The 18,086-nt window shown below is 51.8% G+C and overlaps 7 protein-coding genes across 7 annotated transcripts; 5 read left to right on the forward strand and 2 right to left on the reverse strand.

The window, feature by feature from the left end:
- Positions 1 to 272: 272 nt before the first annotated feature.
- On the forward strand, positions 273 to 1,496 carry HEM2 (Delta-aminolevulinic acid dehydratase; the record flags this gene model as incomplete). The annotated part of the gene is made up of 2 exons (XM_014690066.1): positions 273 to 512; positions 588 to 1,496. The coding sequence occupies 2 exons, from the start codon at positions 273 to 275 to the stop codon at positions 1,494 to 1,496; spliced, it is 1,149 nt and encodes a 382-aa protein (XP_014545552.1).
- Positions 1,497 to 2,645: 1,149 nt separating this feature from the next.
- PaAT-1_2 (O-acetyltransferase PaAT-1) lies at positions 2,646 to 4,284 on the forward strand (the record flags this gene model as incomplete). Its single annotated transcript, XM_014690065.1, has 2 exons — positions 2,646 to 3,468; positions 3,527 to 4,284. The coding sequence occupies 2 exons, from the start codon at positions 2,646 to 2,648 to the stop codon at positions 4,282 to 4,284; spliced, it is 1,581 nt and encodes a 526-aa protein (XP_014545551.1).
- Positions 4,285 to 4,734: 450 nt separating this feature from the next.
- G6M90_00g075480 (uncharacterized protein) lies at positions 4,735 to 6,678 on the reverse strand (the record flags this gene model as incomplete). Its single annotated transcript, XM_014690064.1, has 3 exons — positions 4,735 to 5,528; positions 5,642 to 6,110; positions 6,175 to 6,678. The coding sequence occupies 3 exons, from the start codon at positions 6,676 to 6,678 to the stop codon at positions 4,735 to 4,737; spliced, it is 1,767 nt and encodes a 588-aa protein (XP_014545550.1).
- A 666-nt stretch (positions 6,679 to 7,344) lies between these two features.
- Positions 7,345 to 8,257, forward strand: G6M90_00g075490 (uncharacterized protein; the record flags this gene model as incomplete). The annotated part of the gene is made up of 2 exons (XM_014690063.1): positions 7,345 to 7,867; positions 7,929 to 8,257. The coding sequence occupies 2 exons, from the start codon at positions 7,345 to 7,347 to the stop codon at positions 8,255 to 8,257; spliced, it is 852 nt and encodes a 283-aa protein (XP_014545549.1).
- Positions 8,258 to 9,017: 760 nt separating this feature from the next.
- On the forward strand, positions 9,018 to 9,359 carry G6M90_00g075500 (uncharacterized protein; the record flags this gene model as incomplete). Its single annotated transcript, XM_014690062.1, has 2 exons — positions 9,018 to 9,203; positions 9,291 to 9,359. 2 exons carry the CDS (start codon positions 9,018 to 9,020, stop codon positions 9,357 to 9,359), a joined length of 255 nt encoding a protein of 84 aa, XP_014545548.1.
- Positions 9,360 to 9,765: 406 nt separating this feature from the next.
- On the reverse strand, positions 9,766 to 11,538 carry G6M90_00g075510 (uncharacterized protein; the record flags this gene model as incomplete). Its single annotated transcript, XM_014690061.2, has 1 exon — positions 9,766 to 11,538. One exon carries the CDS (start codon positions 11,536 to 11,538, stop codon positions 9,766 to 9,768), a length of 1,773 nt encoding a protein of 590 aa, XP_014545547.2.
- A 1,907-nt stretch (positions 11,539 to 13,445) lies between these two features.
- G6M90_00g075520 (uncharacterized protein) lies at positions 13,446 to 14,361 on the forward strand (the record flags this gene model as incomplete). Its single annotated transcript, XM_014690060.1, has 3 exons — positions 13,446 to 13,842; positions 13,958 to 14,152; positions 14,216 to 14,361. 3 exons carry the CDS (start codon positions 13,446 to 13,448, stop codon positions 14,359 to 14,361), a joined length of 738 nt encoding a protein of 245 aa, XP_014545546.1.
- Between the last annotated feature and the right edge of the window lie 3,725 nt (positions 14,362 to 18,086).

An 18,086-nucleotide genomic window follows, 5' to 3' on the forward strand; every position in this document is an offset into this window, starting at 1 on the left:
GCCAAAAATTCCCATAATCGCCCTTGTTTCTTGTTCCCTGGCATTTCCTCGGCCAGAAAAATCGATTTTCTGCAAGCTCCGGCCGTATCCACATCCAGGAGTATATTTGCGTCGCCTGTGTCGCAAGTTCTCCTGACCTCGCCTCCCGGGCTGCACACATTGCCACATTTTCTTCGCCTGCCATCATCAACACCGCTTTGTCGCTGGCGGCAATTATATCCTTTCGGCAGGAATCAATTGAAACTTTACACTATCCTACAAGATCGCTCACAATGTCTTTCTCGAGTCTGGTTCAGGACCTCGCTCTCCGCGATGGTGGCTCTCGTCGACCGGCCCCACCCGCTTCCATCTCCACGGTCGATGACAGAACTTCACACATTTCTCGAGCCATGTCGTACACTAGCACCGCTGCCACTAGCGTCAGCATCTCTGGTGATATCGGAAGCCAGCTGCATGGCGGCTACTTCCATCCTCTTGCCCGTTCATGGCAGGCTGAGCGCCAACTGACCAAGGTGGGTTCAAGACATTCCCAATGACTATTGGCCCTTTTTGAGCTTGTTGTCACTAACCATGAACTTGTGCTATAGTCCATGTTCATTTACCCAATCTTCATTACCGATGGCGAGAATGACATGAATTTGGTACCCTCACTGCCTGGCCAGTATCAGTTGAGCGTTGATAAGCTCGTGCCGTTCCTCGAACCCCTCGTCCACAAAGGCCTTCGTTCTGTCATGCTTTTCGGTGTCCCCATGAAGCCTGGCACCAAGGATGCTCTCGGCAGCGCTGCTGACGACCCCGAGGGTCCTGTAATCCAGGCTATCCGCCTTATCCGACGCCGATTCCCCCAAATATTCATCTGCACCGACGTTTGTCTATGCGAATATACCTCTCACGGTCATTGCGGTATTCTGCGAGACGACGGCAGCCTGAACAACCAGCTTTCTGTTGATCGCATCTCTGATGTCGCTATTGCCTACGCCAAGGCCGGCGCTCACTGCGTTGCCCCTTCAGATATGAATGATGGGCGTATTCGCGCCATCAAGCTTAAGCTCATCGAGGAGGGGATTGCACACAAGACTACATTGATGTCCTACTCAGCCAAATTCTCAGGTTGTCTCTACGGCCCCTTCCGTGACGCCGCTGGTTCCGCCCCGTCTTTTGGAGACCGAAAATGCTACCAGCTTCCACCAAGCGGTCGCGGTCTTGCTCGCCGCGCCATTATCCGTGACATTACCGAAGGTGCCGATATCATCATGGTCAAGCCCGCCGGCCAATACCTCGACATCATCAGCGATGCCAAGGATTTGGGCAAGGATCTTCCAATTGCCGCCTACCAGGTCAGTGGTGAATATTCCATGATCCACGCCGCCGCCAAGGCTGGTGTGTTTGATCTTAAGGCTGCTGCTTTCGAGGCCACTGAGAGTATCCTCCGGGCTGGTGCTACCATTGTTGTCAGCTACTTCACTCCCCAGTTCCTGGATTGGCTGGAAAACTAGATGCACACGTCCAAATGAATTTGTAATGATGGTATTCAAAGGGCATGGGAAAGGCGTTATGAAGCATGAATGGGATTGGGAATCGAAGCGAGTTATGCTACTATTGGCAGTATTTTTGTGTATAATGGGAAATGTAAATCCGGAAAACTGGCATGTCACCTATAAATAATGGTTAGGCACTTTGAATGGGGTGGGGCATCCATTGATAGCAGTTAGGACGCGAAAAGGGCAAAATACAGAAGAGAATTCATGACCAGCTGTGTGATTTTATTGTACGGACAAAGCATTGACCCATGAGCGAAGATCCTTGTGCGCGCGAGTCGATCATCCCTCCCAGGCTCCACGGTTCTTGTTGTGCGAATAAGGTGGTAGAGATTGCAGCACACGGGGCAGAACAAAAACCAGTCGAATGAGTCGAGTATGTTTGTGTTGTACAGCAAGCACTGTTTTAATAAAGGGAGTTTTTCTCTTCCGTTTGTCGACACGACCTCAATACTCGGTTTGTTTGTTAGTTTCTTTGTTCCCGATGGAGTGACGACTCTGCCGTCCTCCGGAAGTCTTTCTATTTCCCCGGCAAGGGTGTTGTCTCACTGGATATGTCAACTGGTAAAGTTGTTTGAACTCGTGCTTAAATGCAGCCAGAGTGACTTTACCGTCTTGACTCTTGACGGTTCACGGACGCAAACCTCGAGCGTCTGACGACGAAACGGCTTCGGGGGGGAGTTGCTCGTATAGCCACCTTTGGAAAGCGCTAGATCCGCGCCTGCCAGAGTACTTCTCCATTCTACTACTCCATATTTCAGTTCCTCTTCCCCATCCGTCTCTCTCTTGCCCTGTTCCCTCTGCTTCCCTTCAACCACGCTGTTTGATAATCCTTCTTGCAGAGGGGAGAGGAGAGCGTGTTGATCGACAACCTGGCATTCTCTTTGCCTGAGCACGTGTCTTGCCTTCCCATTCTCGAATCAGATGCTGAAACTCTCAGGTCTCTTCTATTCACCAACTCTATCCACTCTTTCGATGTGACACCCACCGTCATATCTTTGTTGATCCTTTCATCGCTCGATGCAGTACTCCTCTCGCCTCCCCAAACCAAATTTCTGAAGCGCCATCTTCTCTTGTATCGCCCATAGGCAGATAAATTGCAGGACAATGAATCCAAGGGATGATTTGACGCCTACCTCTTCACAAGAAGAGAATCTGGGGCTTTTAGACGACAAAATTAGCACGGATTCTGACAGTGAGGGCGGCAGCGTCACCGACGCCCAGTCTTGGTTCGGAGTCAGAGTTCAATACCCAGATTATTCCAAACATCTATGGACTGTTGCGGATCGCTGGAGTCACCTACGTTCAGCACCATGGCGAGTGCTCTCGATTCGAGCCGTTGTGTTTCTAATGCCGAGTTTCCTGCAGGGAAGGCATGCCCGCGAGCAATTATGCCCCCCGAAGCTCGCTCCTACGGCCTACCTAGACGGCATGAGAGGTCTGGCTGCTCTCTTTGTGTTTTTCTGCCATTACTCCTATCAGGCCTTTACAATTGCGAAAAGCTGGGGCACAGGGACTGACAACTACCACTTCTTGAAGCTCCCCTTCCTCAGACTATGGTATCAAGGACCCGTAGCCGTTTGCGTGTTCTTCGTCGTCTCAGGATACGCATTATCCTATCGACCAATTAAATTGATCCGAAGCGGCGCCCTTTCTGATTTTGCTACCACCATGAGCTCCCTGACCTTCCGCCGAGCCCTTCGCTTGTATCTACCAACTGCCGTTTCCACATTCATGATCATATGTCTGCTGAGAATCGGTGCCTACGAATGGACACGACAATTCGCTAGTGACCGAATGTATATGAAGAACATTGTCGAGCCTCATCCAGTTCGAATGGAGTCGCAGTACGCCCAATTCAGAGATTGGGCCCTTCACATGTACAATTTTGTTCACGTATTTGGTTGGGACGAACACGGCGGCAGCACATGTAAGATATTCTCTCCAAGTCAGGAAGCTCTATGCAATTGCTAACATTAGGCTCATAGCATATGATGTGCATCTATGGACTATTCCTCTCGAATTCCGATGCTCTCTATACTTGTTTCTTGTCATTATTGGCACCGCACGCCTGAGGACTAGTATTCGATTTTTGACTGTCGGGGGAATTATATGGTTCAGCTATCGGCATTCAAGATGGGAGCTGTGTTTGTTCCTGTGTGGCATGCTTCTTGCGGAGACGGACCATATTCGTGGTGCTCACATTCCTCTACCTGCTTTGCCCCAGAGCGAAAAGCAGCCTAGAATGTCTCGCGGATGGGCCAAGAGTTTATTTTGGACTTCTGTCAGTGTCCTAGGCCTATATTTGATGTCGCAACCAGATGATGGAGGTGAGGTGGCCCCAGGTTGGGTCTATTTGACCTCGCTCATTCCTGGGTGGTGGAAAGTAGAAAAATTCCGATACTGGCAATCTGCAGGCGCAGTTTTGTTTGTCCTGGCTGTGGGTCACTCTCGAGCATGGCAGAGATTCTTTAATTCTCCTGTTGTGCAATACTTTGGCAAGATTTCATACGCCTTGTATTTAATGCACGGCCCCGCAATGCACACGGTTGGCTATCATTGGGAGAAGATGGCGTATGGAATTACCGGTGTTGAAGGATATTGGTACAACATTGGCTTTTTTTTGGGCGCGGCCTTTACCATCCCCACGGTCATTTGGTGGGCTGATGTCTTCTGGAGGGCGGTGGACATTCCCACCGTCAAGTTTGCCAAATGGTTCGAAAGCAAGTGTATTACCAAAAATTGACAGGTCCGAAATGGGGCGGCAGAGCGACCTTATCAGCATGCTAAGCTGATCATGTATTACATGTTGGAACTAAATCAGCGGTGAAGCTTATTTTGGGCCTGGCGTCTTCGAAGCTTTGCTATGATGTTCCATGAAGAAAGACTGACTGGAACCAACTTTTTCTCACCAAATATTTTGGAGTTGAATTTGAACTGAATTTAGCAGTTCATTCTTGCGGCGCCCACGGGTAACTCAGAACTGTCCGCCGACAAGTACAACAGTTAAGATAGGTAGTGCCGGGTTCAGACTGGTTTATTAGCTATATCAATAGATACGACACGTACTTCTACTAGAGTAACTGGGTAGGACTCTTTATCATCAAATGAAATAGTTGAATCCTATTCGAAAGGAGAGACCCCCTCTACCAAATAATGAAGGAGTTAATAAGATAAACATGCCTTTATGACGGCACTATCCATCTCTTGCGTATACTTTCTTTCCAGCAACCCAAGTCTCCCTGACTTGGAGGGTACGCAACTTCTCAATGTCCAAGGCCCCGATTGGTTCGTCCAAAACAAGCCAATCAGCAAAGGCGCCCTCTTTAATCAGGCCTGCCCTCCCTTCCAAAAAGGCTCCGTATGCTGTCGCACCAGTGAACCCCCACAGGGCCTGATCGAGGCTGAGCGCCTCATCCGTGTGCCAGCCTTGATGCGAACCATTCACGCCAAGCCCCGTGTCGGGGTTTTTTCGAGACACCGCGGCATAAATGCCATGAAACGGATTTGGCGGCTCCACAGGAAAATCGCTCCCAAGTATGGGATGAATGTCAAGCACAGACCGCATGCGATAGGCCTCGTTGTCAGTGCGCTCAGGACCGAGTCTATCCAGGGCGTACTTCATGTCCGACGTGGCGTGGGTTGGTTGGATGGACGGGATGATGCCGAGTGAGTGCATGCGGGCCTGGTCATCGGGGTGGATGATTTGGGCGTGCTCGATGCGGAAGCGATGAGCGCGCTGGCAGGCGGCCAGGTCGGCGTCTGTGGTGGCCAGGGGGCATTGCTGTTTCAGGGCTTCAACGAAGGCGTCTATGGCGTTGCGGTTGGCGAGATCACCTATTGCATGGATGTTGACTTGGTAGCCGGCTGCGGCCCAGGACTTGGTGAGCGTCGTGAGCGCGCTCGCGTTCACCAGGAGGGAGCCGGATGTCCACGAATGGTCGGCGTACGGGGATATCATGGCAGAACCCCAGCTTCCGAGGGCACCATCTACATACTATTTTAATTTTTTTTCTTTTTTAAGGGGGCGAAGAGGTTTCACTAGTGAGTATTGCGCTGAGGGACTACGAGTAAGGGGGGGGCGGGTTGAGGGTAAAACGTACCGGCGAAGAGTTTGACGCTTTTGACGGTGAACTTCGAGTCATCTCTTTCGATTTGCGTGGTTTCTGAAGGGCAGAAGGTGTTCCTTTGGCGGCATTCGTACATGCCGTAGACTCGGAGTGTCCAGTCGTCCGAGCTGGCCATGTCACGGTATATGCTGATATCATCGGGTAGTGAACTGGCGTCGTGCATGCCCACTAGCCCGACTTGGTTGAGCTTAGATATGGCTGTTTTCACGGCGGCAGCTTTGCTTTTGGCGTCGGGCTTGGGCCAAAGCTTTACCACGTAGTCCATTGCGTTGTCGCAGAAGACGCCCATGCCCGGTTCGCGGATGATTTCGCCGCCGGGGATATCGGGTATGTCAGGTGGGAGGAGGTCCAGAACGGATTGCGACACCCATATGCAGTGAACGTCGATGCGATCAAGCATCATGTAGGTGCCCTTGAGGTCGGGGTCATGTTCAATGTCGGCCTTTAGGGGGGATTTAGTTGTCAGGTTGGAGAGACTTGGGCAAGATGGTGGCTAGAAGACTTACAGCCGTTGGCATGCGGCCGTAGACGTCCTGATCCCAGCCTACGCCTCGTATCCAGCGATCTTTTGTACCAACGCCAGGGTTTTTCTTGATGTAGGCCTTGATGCGTGCCTTGGCTTCCGAGAGGCTCTTGGCGCCGAACAGGTCGACTGAGTGGAGGAATTCGCCATACGCCATGAGGTGGCCGTGTCCATCCCACAGCCCGGGCATCACATGGCCGTTGATGACGGTCTCGCTGGATGATTCCCCAGACTTGGCCGGCGTGCGCTCGTCGTGGCTCCAGACGCGGCTGAAGACGCCGCCCTGGACGGAGAAGCATGTCGCTGAAGCTCGCTCCTCGTCGTGGGTTCGGACAGACTTGTAGCAGTAGGTGACGGGCTCGGCGCCCACGGGCTGCTGTAGACGCACTGCCACGGCAAGGGCGATGGCCATGACGGAGAAGATGAATCCCCAGCGGGGGAGCGGCATTGGGTACATGCTGCCGTTGGGTTGAGGTTGACGCGGCATGTTGAGAGGACAGGATGAGATGCTGCTTATATGTCTGGTGCTTATAGTGTGCACTGTGTGGCTGGGTGGACGGGCAGAAACGCCCTGGTTACGCGGCCATCCTTAGGCGGGAGACGGATTGGCGCTGACCGTAATGTTGGCGATTAGGGCGTTTTTTAAGTTTTGATTTTGAGCGCGCGTTTGGTGTTGACAGACATGGTAGTAATGTGAGGGCGGTGTGAAGTCAATGAGTGCATGCAGGTAGGTGTCAAGTGCGTTTGGGGATCAATATTGCATGTGGATGCTCCGCATTCGGAGGTGTCAATGGCACAGTGGGCAGGCGCAGGAGCAGTGCGTGCAGGTCAACTAGCAGTAGTACTATCAATCAATGCATCATGGAGGAGAAACACGGCGCCTGGTTGGTGGGCAGTTGGGCAGTTGGGTGGGCGTCCCCCCGTGGCGGCCCTGTCAATGGCTTGGGCTTGCGGATGCTCCCGGCCTTGACACAGCAGGTACGGAGAATACTATTGCATGGCAGCGGAGTCTCCACGAGCCATTCCGCATCTAAAGAGATGGACGTAAACTCCCCCGCCCCCGCAGCCATCGTGGCCACACGCACACCCATCGCGTCCAACCCAATGCAGTTCAACACCACCATATGCATGCACGACGCTCTGTAGGCCCATCATGACCATCAAGCCCATCACGCCCCTGTCAGCCGCCGACCTCGACGCCCTCTCCGCCGCAGATGTCCGCACCCCAATCGCCGCCGACGCCCTCTTCCCGGCATTGTCCTCGCCGCCCTTCATCCCCTCCCGCTCCCTCTTCAACCTCCGCGATCTCGGCGCCGTTCCCGGCAGCGCCCTGACAACCACGCGCTTCTACCGCTCTGGCTTCCTCGAGGGCGCCACCAGAGACCCCGAGGCCCTTGCCTGGCTCGCCAGTCATGTCCGCCGCATCTTCGACCTGCGCATTCCCGAGGAGCGCGACAAGGCTCCCGACCCAGTCGTTCCGGGTGTCGAAAATGTCTGGCTGGACGTCGAGGAAGGGTATCCCATGCCCCCGCTGGAGGACTTTGCCGTCGACGGCGGAGAGACGGCCTGGAAGAAAGAATATATGAATTGCGCGCTGGCCTATCGCCCTGTCATCCGGAAGATACTAGAGCATGTCCGCGACCGACCCACGGAACCAGTCTTGTTCCATTGCACCGGTACGTAACTTGTGTACCATCCCTCTTTTCTTGACAAACATTGGGCTCATTGCACCGACAGCTGGGCGTGACCGAACCGGCGTGGTGGCCGGCCTCCTCCACGCGCTTGCCGCGTCGACGGACGAGGCATCGACACGGGACTACATGCTTTCACGCATTGGCACCGAGCCCGCACGCGAGAAGCTGTTACATTACGCCATGAGCACGCTGGGCGTTTCGGATCCAGAGACGCCCGGGTTTTACAATTTGGTCAGTTTGCGGCCCTCGTTTTGGGCCCGCTTCCAGGAAGCGCTCAGTGAGAGGTTTGGCGGCTGGGAGGGCTACGTTACGAGCGGCATGGGCTTTTCCAAGGCCGATCTTGACAAAATCAAGCTCAATTTGCGGTCGTAGGTTTGCATATTCGTCGGCACCTTGCACGACCCTCCGTCCTTTTCGTCTATTTCTGAATGTGTATTCCACGTCGTTCCGTTCACAAGACGGGCCAACCGTTTGTCTAGACAGAGTAAACAAGAGACTTGAATGTCATGCACCGCAAACATGCCCGCCACCCAGAAACCAAAGCTTGAGTCAAAAACGCAGCCCAGCATCCAAACGTCGTCATTCCCACAACCTGTCTTGCAGATACTCCAACATGCGCCTTAACTCATGACATCACCCACACACCAGCCACACCAGGACCCTGAATAACACGACAAGCTTCAACCCCAAACACCCAATCACATGTTCCCTCCCCCCTCCAAGTGACGTATGCAAGCCACAAGTGTTCATCATATTTCCAAGTTTTCCAACGTCGAACCGTGGTTCTCCAACCTTGAATGGCTTCAGGATGCCTCCGTTGAGTGGAAGCCGTCCCTCCCCAGCGTGGCTCATTCGCAAGTGCTCATCGTACCAAACTACCCTGACGATGGCATCATCGTGTGGCACGCATGTAGATCATGGCTTTCATTCACGCTCAAACCAAGGCCCAGCCAGCTCGGTATGGAGTATGCAATAGTATATATATATGACACCTATCCCCCTTAGTAGAAACATAGCCAAATGACCAGCCGAACCATCATACAACAAGAAGAAGTATTCTACACAGACCAAAACCAGCACCTTTACCAGATTCAATCCAACGCACGTGGTTCATCTTTTCCCAACACCCATCATGCCTTTTGGACGCAGAACCCATCACCACACCACCACCACCACCACGCGGCCCCCTCGCCGTGGCCTCTTCTCACGCCGGCCCCGCCACGCTCATCACCAGAAGCGCAAGCCCACCATGAAGGACAAGGTGAGCGGTGCGTTTATGAAGCTCAGGGGTAGCTTGACGAGGCGGCCTGGCCTCAAGGTACGTTTTTGCCTCCCCCCTTCTCAGATCCGTATAACCCGCATCAGACGCGAGGTGTGAGTTCGTGCTAAGACGAATCATGGCCAGGCTGCTGGTGCTCGCCGCATGCACGGAACAGATGGCCGGGGCGGCCACAAGCACGGCCACGTCTTCTAGTGGCACGAGACGAATGAGAGTTGGACAACGGTGACTCTGATTTATGCACATTTGTTGGCTTTGCTCGAATATGAAAGGGATGGAAACGTCAGTCGTGAGCGTTGGAGTTGGGTTTTTTCTTTGTACCTCTGCTTCTACACATACGCTCCTTTCCGGCCTCAAGGGTTGAGAATCAATGTAATTAATACTACTTATATTGTGCTTAAGCCATAATACCGTCATATCTTCATGTCCACTAGCATAGTGTTTTCCATGTTCCTCGTAATAGCAGATGCCACACGCCCCTCAATCAATCGACGTCTCGTAATACTTTCTCGTTTCTTCATCTCCCAGCACTAAAACCAACCATGAACCTCAAACATTCACCCATTAAGCAGCTTCATCCGTAAAATAATATCGCTATTCGTCACAGTAGTTCATCAGGCTCCCCCAGGACGGCATTCTTTGGTCTATAGCCCGCAGCAGGTCGGATTCCGGTTACTTTCCTTTTCGCAACTAGGCTCGATGGCCGTGGGATACGAGACGGGGCGGTTTTAGACATCGGCCGTTGTTGCCCTGGTGTGGTTTTCGTTTGCGTAATTTGGTTTCGCAACATCTTCTTGTTCGGGTCCTTGGCGGTCAGAACCTCTCCAAGTGAGGCATTACTCTTCGCCAGCTCGTCTGTCTCATCCTCGGCATGAAGTCCGGGAAGTTTGTATCTCTGGAATGCCAATTCCAATTCTTCAAGGTCCCTCTTGCTCGGAGATGGGTGCTTTTTCGCAATTCCAAAGTCGTCGTCATATTGCATGTCCCGGCCTCTTTTCGATCGTTGCCAAGGTTTTGGAGAGCAGTCCTTTACATTTGCTGGAGACTGGAGATTTACCTGCCGTATCTTGGGGGTTCCGACATTATTTTTGCCAACTTTGACAACTACCCTGGCCAAATTGACTTGCCCAACACTCGATCCGCTCAAGTCATCAACATAATCATCGCCATAGCTGGAGCTGGAATCTCGGTTGGTGCAGATACGCGGCGTAGAAGAGCCGGCCGGAGAGGCCCGCAATATGCCGTTTTCGAGATCATTCTCGAAATCTTCTTCCGCCTCGAAGGGATTCATTGAAGATGAAAAGGATCTCAACTTGCTTTCACGCCTTCCCATGGGCATCGCTGACTCTGGGATGTTGGTCCGGCCGTCCGACTTGCGGCACAAGGTCGACATTTCATTCATAGCAACAGGCTTTTGAAACACTGGGCCCCCAATAAGTTGTTGAACTTTTCTCCTATCAAGGTTTGAACCCTCATTCAACCTAATTTCAATCGATCTAATGGAGTGCTGACTTGAATCTGCCTGGCTTAGCGATCGTTTGATGGGCATGCCGGTCTCTTCCAGCCGAGTTCTGTTTTCTTGGTCTCTAGTTCTGACCTCAGGGCTAGCCGACTTATTATACATGCGTCCAAAGGCATCTGACATTCTGGCAAAGACTCTGGAGCTTGCCACGCGATATAGCTTCCGCGGAGCCTGAATTTTCTGCGGCGTAGGAGGTTTGAGAGCATCTATTGCGGCTAGCATTTCCCGGAGTTTGTCATTGATTTCTTCCGCGCTTGCCTTATGTACATATCCACCGAGGGCTTGTAAAGATGACCTCTGGTCAGCGATTTCCTCCTGCATGGCAAGTGCCGGTCTGACTTGTACGCGCGAAGCGAGCCCATCCTTCTCTGTAGAACTCTCTTCTACGTTCGCAGTTGAAGTATCCAACAGTTTCAGAAGCTCCGCAGTCTTCTCCAATGGGGCAGAGTTTGTGGTGTACCGACGGTTATGTTGAGTACTGCAGCTCGAGTAGGGAGCCTCCAGTGAGGTTCTCTTAGGAACTGATCGCACTGAGCTTTGGTATAGGGGCTCGGGCGGTGAAAATATGACGGGATGCATCTCAAATGGTGACAACATCGGTGTTTCAACACCTGCGACACAATTTGGACTTCGTACCTGTGGCCGTTTGGGGGTTATGTCGACGACCCCGGGCCGAATATTCTGGCTTTTTGTTGCACCATCACGAGATTGGCCGTTGGAATTGACTGGATCTCTATCACCGTTGTCAGAATGCTTCAAATGTCGACGCGGCGATGCATTGGGAATAATGGCAGGCTCGACCTCGCAAACTGGTCTCGTCGGCGTCGTGAATACATCTATTCTGATCAGCATATGACAGACTATTGGCCAAGAAAACCTACCGCAACTTGGAGCTGACACTGAGACTATAAAATCTTTGTGCCTACGACGAGACCCAAAAGTTCGCAGCAAACTTCTCTTTCTGCCACAAGTAACCTGTGTAGATGCCATTGTAAACAAGGCTCGGCAAATCCCGCAACAAGGCAAAGCGAAAACGATTGAGAACAAGAAATAATATCAGTCGACTCAAAATGAACGTAGAAACGAGTGGACAAGCGGCGAAGGGGCCTGCTTCTTTGGAATGCCGGGCGTGTGCATCAAATTGTGGTAAGCAAAACGCTTTCTGGGCTATGAATTATACGAAGAGGGCTTTGAGACAACAGTTCGTACAGGCCATTCTATCACCTCCCAGTTGCGTCACGAGCGTGGTCAAAGAAAAGTAAGAGGAAGGCACGATGCAGATTCATATCACAGAAAGAGGACATGCATCGAAAGGTACCTGGTAGGCGATGGGGCGCAAATACTCTGTAAGTGGCTCCTGAAGGGCATATGGACTGCAGTACCTCGGGAGGACGACAAAAGAAGGGGTTGAGGGTTGAATGAAGGTGGAATTCCATCAATCACAAAATGGTACGATTATATCGCATCGCCCTGAAGGTCAACACGTGGCATGGAGCGATTTCGGATAGCTAATTTCGAACAGCTGGCGATGGCTTCTTGCCAACTGACAGCCAGCTGCGCCATGGTGGTTATAAAGGGTCGAGCGAAGCTCACGTGCTGGCGTGCTCAGTAAGTATTCCGTCCCGTAATTGATCATTTCATTGAGTAGAGGAGCTTGCGATTGCTCTACTTGACAGTCTGGCAAGCCAGATTGATTTTGCGAGTAGCTGAGCGGGTTGGATCGTGAATATTGTAGGCCAAGAGGTTGTATGCGACGCTTTGGTATGTACTTAGATGGTTAGTGTGATTAAGATATCAATATTTTCTTAAATCTCCGTGAACTAAGGCTGGGTGTTCGTAAAGGGGGAAAAACCAGCATATGGATCGAGGTCTGTCTAGCTCGTCCGCGACTGCCAAGTGAGGTTTTCCGACGCCAGTCTTTGGGTCCTCGAATTTTGGCGATCAAGTACGAGCATGCGCATTAGACTGACCCAATGCAACATTGAACCCATTCCAGCCGAAGTAGCGGCCAAATTCTCTCCCAAGAAAATCTCCAAGCCTAAAAATTTGTCAAATTTCACCCTCATCATCAACGTTTGATTGTTATTGCGTTTGTCGGGGAGGTACGTCATAATTGCGCCCTTCGAACATGCATCTTGCTTTGGGGCACTCTTGAGCTTCAACCACGACACTGCAGTTCCCAAATCACTCTACAAGAAACCGAAACCTCTGAGGACTCTGCTGCCATTCGGTCAGCAATTTTTAAAGCCTCATCAAGAATGTTCCATTGATTAAATTGTTTAATTGCCCCAAAATGCTCACGTGATCTCATGTCTCCACATGAGCTTCACCACGGAACCCCTGTGGCGGCTCGCATGCCGGCTACCGCGCTGGCGGCTTACTGACATCACATCCCTTGATATCAAGGCTGGGGAAAAAAAATTCACTGCCCTGAGAGAGCATCTTCCGCATTTCCAACCACAACAAAGACCACAGTGGCTGCACGACGATACAGCAGCGAAACGAATTGACCCACCGTCCCAGCGGAACTTTTCTGCTGCGAGTGCGCAGAGCCAACGGCCAAGGAGCCGGTTCTTAACTCCAGTCCGAGCCCGTCCGATCGAGCCGACATTACACATTGTTCGCTCAGCTTCTGAAATAGTCAGTCATCCGAGTGGAAGCTCCCGAAATCACAGCAACTAAGGCATTTCAAAGTTTGTAGACGACACAGCACGGAGGGGGCTTCGTAACAGCTCTCTTACGGACAGACCTGAAACAACATGTTCCGAGCCGTCGGTCTACGCAGTCCGCTTCTTTCGCCGGCGTGGACAGGCGCATGGCGAAGAATATTCCTGCCCGAAACGAAACGATCCCTTTTCAGAAATCTACAAAGTCAGCAACATGCTAGCCTCCACATGCTGCGAAACATCCCACGTCAATCCGCATATCGGTCCGGTGGACCGTTCACGAAAACACAGTGTCGCGGCTTCCGCTTCTCGTCATGGCGTCGCAATACGACACAGAACGGCACGCAGGAAAAGCTCACGCTTAGTCAGCGGTTGAAGAGGTTATCAAAGGAATACGGCTGGTCAGCAGTGGGTGTTTACTTGGCGCTCAGCGTGTTGGATTTCCCGTTTTGCTTTCTGCTCGTCAGGATTGTGGGAACAGATACCATTGGTATGTTGAAGTCGCTATTTCCCATGCCGAGAGGGATATGAAGAAATAAATTTAATAGCCAGGGGGGCGTATTTGTATGAAGGGGGAAAGAGAGTTTGGAGCTGATGCGTACTAGGGAAAATCGAACACTATGTGGTATCGACAGTCAAGCGATTCATTCCAGAGTCAGTTCGGCAAAAGTGGCACGAGTACTGGCAATCTATCAAGAGTAAGGAGGTAGAGACGATGGGAAATGACAATATTAGCGACAAGGTGGAAATGGCTGGTTGGGGAGTTGAGGAGGCTCAGGAGCGGAACAAGGAAGAAGCTAGTAAGTGTAACTTTGTTTTATCCCACAAAGGCAATGTGGACTGACTTGAGGGTGGTTTGGCAGGCTTGGGTACTCAGCTGGCACTTGCGTACGCTATTCACAAAAGCTTCATCTTTCTAAGAGTGCCACTGACGGCTGCGATCACGCCAAAGGTGGTCAAGGTTCTGAGATCTTGGGGCTGGAACATCGGAAAACGCGTGTCGCGCTAGAACTTGGGTTGAGGCTGGAAAAGTCAAAAGAGGCATCGGCTCATGCTTGATTAGTTTATATGGAAGACGTAGATGTATCATGCTGTATAGTATTGGAGATGAGGCGGACAGCTGATCAGCGTCATGGCTTGATGGCTGTCTGGGCGCAGAGGTAGAAGGCAGAGCAAATATACACAGCCTACATATAGAAGCTGAATAACAAATGGACTTTATACACTAGTACATCATGACCGTCGGGGCCCTCCTCGAGTCTTTGACATCAACGGTCTCATGAGCGTTTGGTACCAGATAAGTGCACTAGGCTGAAAGCTTGATTGATATATGTGGAGCACCAACTCGGTCTCGTTAGCCGACTCTCACAGAGTTTATTCATATTTAGTTCCAACATAATTTGTCTAAATTTACGTAGTGTGGCCAGACAGACAATAGCTGCAGCGTGGCTTGACAATACGTGGCTCATTAAATACAAACACGCACACACCACCCACACACACACACAAGAACAGAAACGACTGCGGACGGAGGCGTGGCAAACGGTAAAGTCTAATGAAGCCCGGCTACGTGGAGGACCGACCTTTCGTCTGTATTTGCCTTTGCACCAATGGTGTTTAAACAGAGGAGCCGGACGGCAAGTCAACCAGTCACAGAGGTCAACGGCACGCGCTCCTCGGACGGGTGGCCCGGCGTCGGCTGTTGGAAGCTTTTTTCTTCGCGTATTGGCCCTAATGTGCGCGGATTGCACGGAAGACAGAGGGAGAAAGAAAGGTCATGTGGAGTGGCAGGCCAAGACTACGTCGGGCTTGCATCTAAGTACATATTATTGTAGTACTGTATGGACATACAATGTACGGAGTAGGTACCTAATTATGCAATACGTACGACGGAGTGCGTGCGCAACCACCAACATGCTACTAGGCGCGCGGGCCCTGGTTCTGGTGACAGCACAACTACTACAAGACAGTGTAAAAGTCTAATTAATTCCAAAAAACTCTCACGAGTTGTCTTGCGTTTGCTGGTGAACCAGGAGACTGTCACCAGAACCAGGGCCGCGCGCCGCGTAGAGTAGGCACCTAGGTACCGGCGTTTCGATGGAATGTCGCACAGAGCCGGAGAAGCCAGGTCCAACTCCACAGACTCGACTCGGTACCAGAAAAGTTGGGCGGGCGAGCGTGTTGGCGGCCACAGGTGTTCCTGACCCATGTGGACGGTTCGGTTCTGACTGACCTGGGGTCCGGTGGAAGCCAAATGCCACTATTCTGTCACATGTCATCCAAGACTGGTAGGGCAAAGGCCGCAGGAGCTGGTGGCTGCGAGACATCTGGTAGCGTGGCCGCTCCAAGCGGTGTCTGCGGCGGGCGATGACCAGAAGAGCAAGCAGCTCCTAGGTTGGTGGGGTCGGATAAAAAGAAGGAAGTGACGGAGCACGCAAAGTTGCAGATCGAAACCCAAGTTGTCAAAACCGTCCCTCTTGAGGAGCCGGGCAGCAACGGACGGACGCTGGGACAGCTGCGACAGCTGCGACAGCTGCGACAAAAAAAAAGCATGTTTGGGGGCTTGGTGTTGACGAAGCGCTGATGTATGTACTTACATAGTTTGGCTGGCCAGACCGGGGGTCATGTGTGAGCGGCGATTGGCTGTTGTGGATTTTAAACTTTTTTTGAATCAACCGGCACATCTTGGTGGAAATTACTTCCTACACCATGGAGCACCACGAAAACTCCTTCCTGCCTGCGAAAAAAGACAAACGTGACGAAAGGCCGGGGTCCTACGAGCCCAACCAGAGTCAGTGTCGAGGTTGCAGGGAAGGCGCCGCGAGTAATTGCTGGCCTAGCTGGGCAATCAACCAGGCAAAACCCAAGTACATACATCTCAAGTACTACATATACATGCATTGTACGAATCGGAGAGCTCATACTTGACGCAACTATAATATATCTTTTCTGTTGTAGTATCCCCCATCAACACCCTGCAACATGTCAACGTGTCAACCGTTCACGCAACAGCCCCCTTGCCAGCCACTTGGCTGCTGAGTTGGTACTACTATCCATTAGTATTGTACTAGTCGGATCATCGGGGCAGCAGTTAGTCCAGGAATCGCCCAGCTACGAGGCACTTTACTCAAGTAAGTACCTACATACAGTAGTAGCCAGCTCAACTGGCAACATGCAATCACCACGGACCAAAAGATGTTGCGCTCTGAGAAATTGAACATCTGCGAGCATCCTCTCGGTCATGACGAAGAGACGATCTGTGCATACAACAATTGGCTGGTTCCCTCGCCATGATACTCCGTAATCGGCCGCAACATGCTAACATGCATCTCCCGCCGCAAAATATGTGAATAAATGTCACCACGACCCACTTTGTGCCGCTGGAGAGCCGTCTTGGTGTGGTTACAATCGATTCTCGATTTTGGTAGACTTGTCCACTGCACTACATGCAATACTGGTACCCTATAATAATGACTCGGATCGCAAAGTGGTAGGCATCCGTGGTCATGGCGCGCCGGGAAGCGCAAGAAAAAAAGAAGGAAAGAGGGAAAAGAAACGGCATCGATATCGTTGACGACAGACACCTCCTCGCCGTGGCGGCGCTAGCTTGATACGTGAGCCTTAGCTTCAACATGGAAACTCAGGATACGAGCCACTTCGTCTTCATGGCGTGTAAGTGCCAGTCCGCTCACCAGCTGCATACATGAGATAACACCCATTTTTAAATTCAATAGCCCAGCTTTATATCTAGCGGGTGAAAGCTTGTCAAAAGTTTGGAACCAAACCTTTGGATTCCAGCTTGACACTCCGTCCATGTCCATGCTTTTGCCAGCCAAGGTCGCCAGTCGCCTGTGGGCCATGTCCTGGGAGAAGACGGCTGGCTAAAGTGTCAGACTCGGAGAAAAAGGTGCAAGAATACAGACTACTACATGGTACGTGCAGATTGACTAGTAGTTCATGCGGATGTCAGACACCAATAAGCGATTAAAGGCGCCAACTGTCTGGGGGCAACTAGCCGGAAGAGACGGCCCTCCACTCTGCCCCATGCCGCTCCGTATGCCACTTTGCACGTACAACATAAAAGTCTAGGCCAGTTCATTGTCTCGTAGCAACGTGTCGACTGAATTTCGAACCCCTGCCGCAACCCCCATGCACAGGTAATGTTGTGTGTAGGCATGTGTACGGAGTACGGAGTACAGCACCAAGGACACAAACGAATGACATCTCGCCAAGACCCTGCGCTCCTGAATCAGTCGTGACTGAGGTGGCCATCGGCAAAGATGGAGCACATCATGGCCAGGGGTTTGATGGCGAGGCTAGAACCCTTGACAGAACCCGAGCGGTGGACCGCCTGGATTGTTTCTGAAGTCGGACACAGACGTTTGACGGCTCGCGAGTTGGGATGTTCTGGCGAGTTTCGTGTGGAACCCGTCGTTGGGGGACTGGCTGCGAACCGCTCGGGCATTTTGTGGTTAGCAGTGGGATTGACTGTACGGAGTACCATTCAACGATTCTCTGACTATCATGACTGAAGAGTGAAAGAAGGGATACCAGGAAATAGACCATAAAAGCACTGGGCGGAAACTTGAGCACACGACTCCAACGGCCACGCCTGTGGCCCTAACTCTATTTTGTTTTACTCAGCTTTTACTCATCCTCAGTGTCTGATTCCGTGGCCCTATATACACGAATAGAGTGAGAAGGCACCCAGGCTTCGGGCACCCAGACAAATGG

Source organism: Metarhizium brunneum, chromosome 4, assembly GCF_013426205.1.
Source record: "Metarhizium brunneum chromosome 4, complete sequence".
NCBI classification, from domain to species: Eukaryota; Fungi; Ascomycota; class Sordariomycetes; order Hypocreales; family Clavicipitaceae; genus Metarhizium; species Metarhizium brunneum.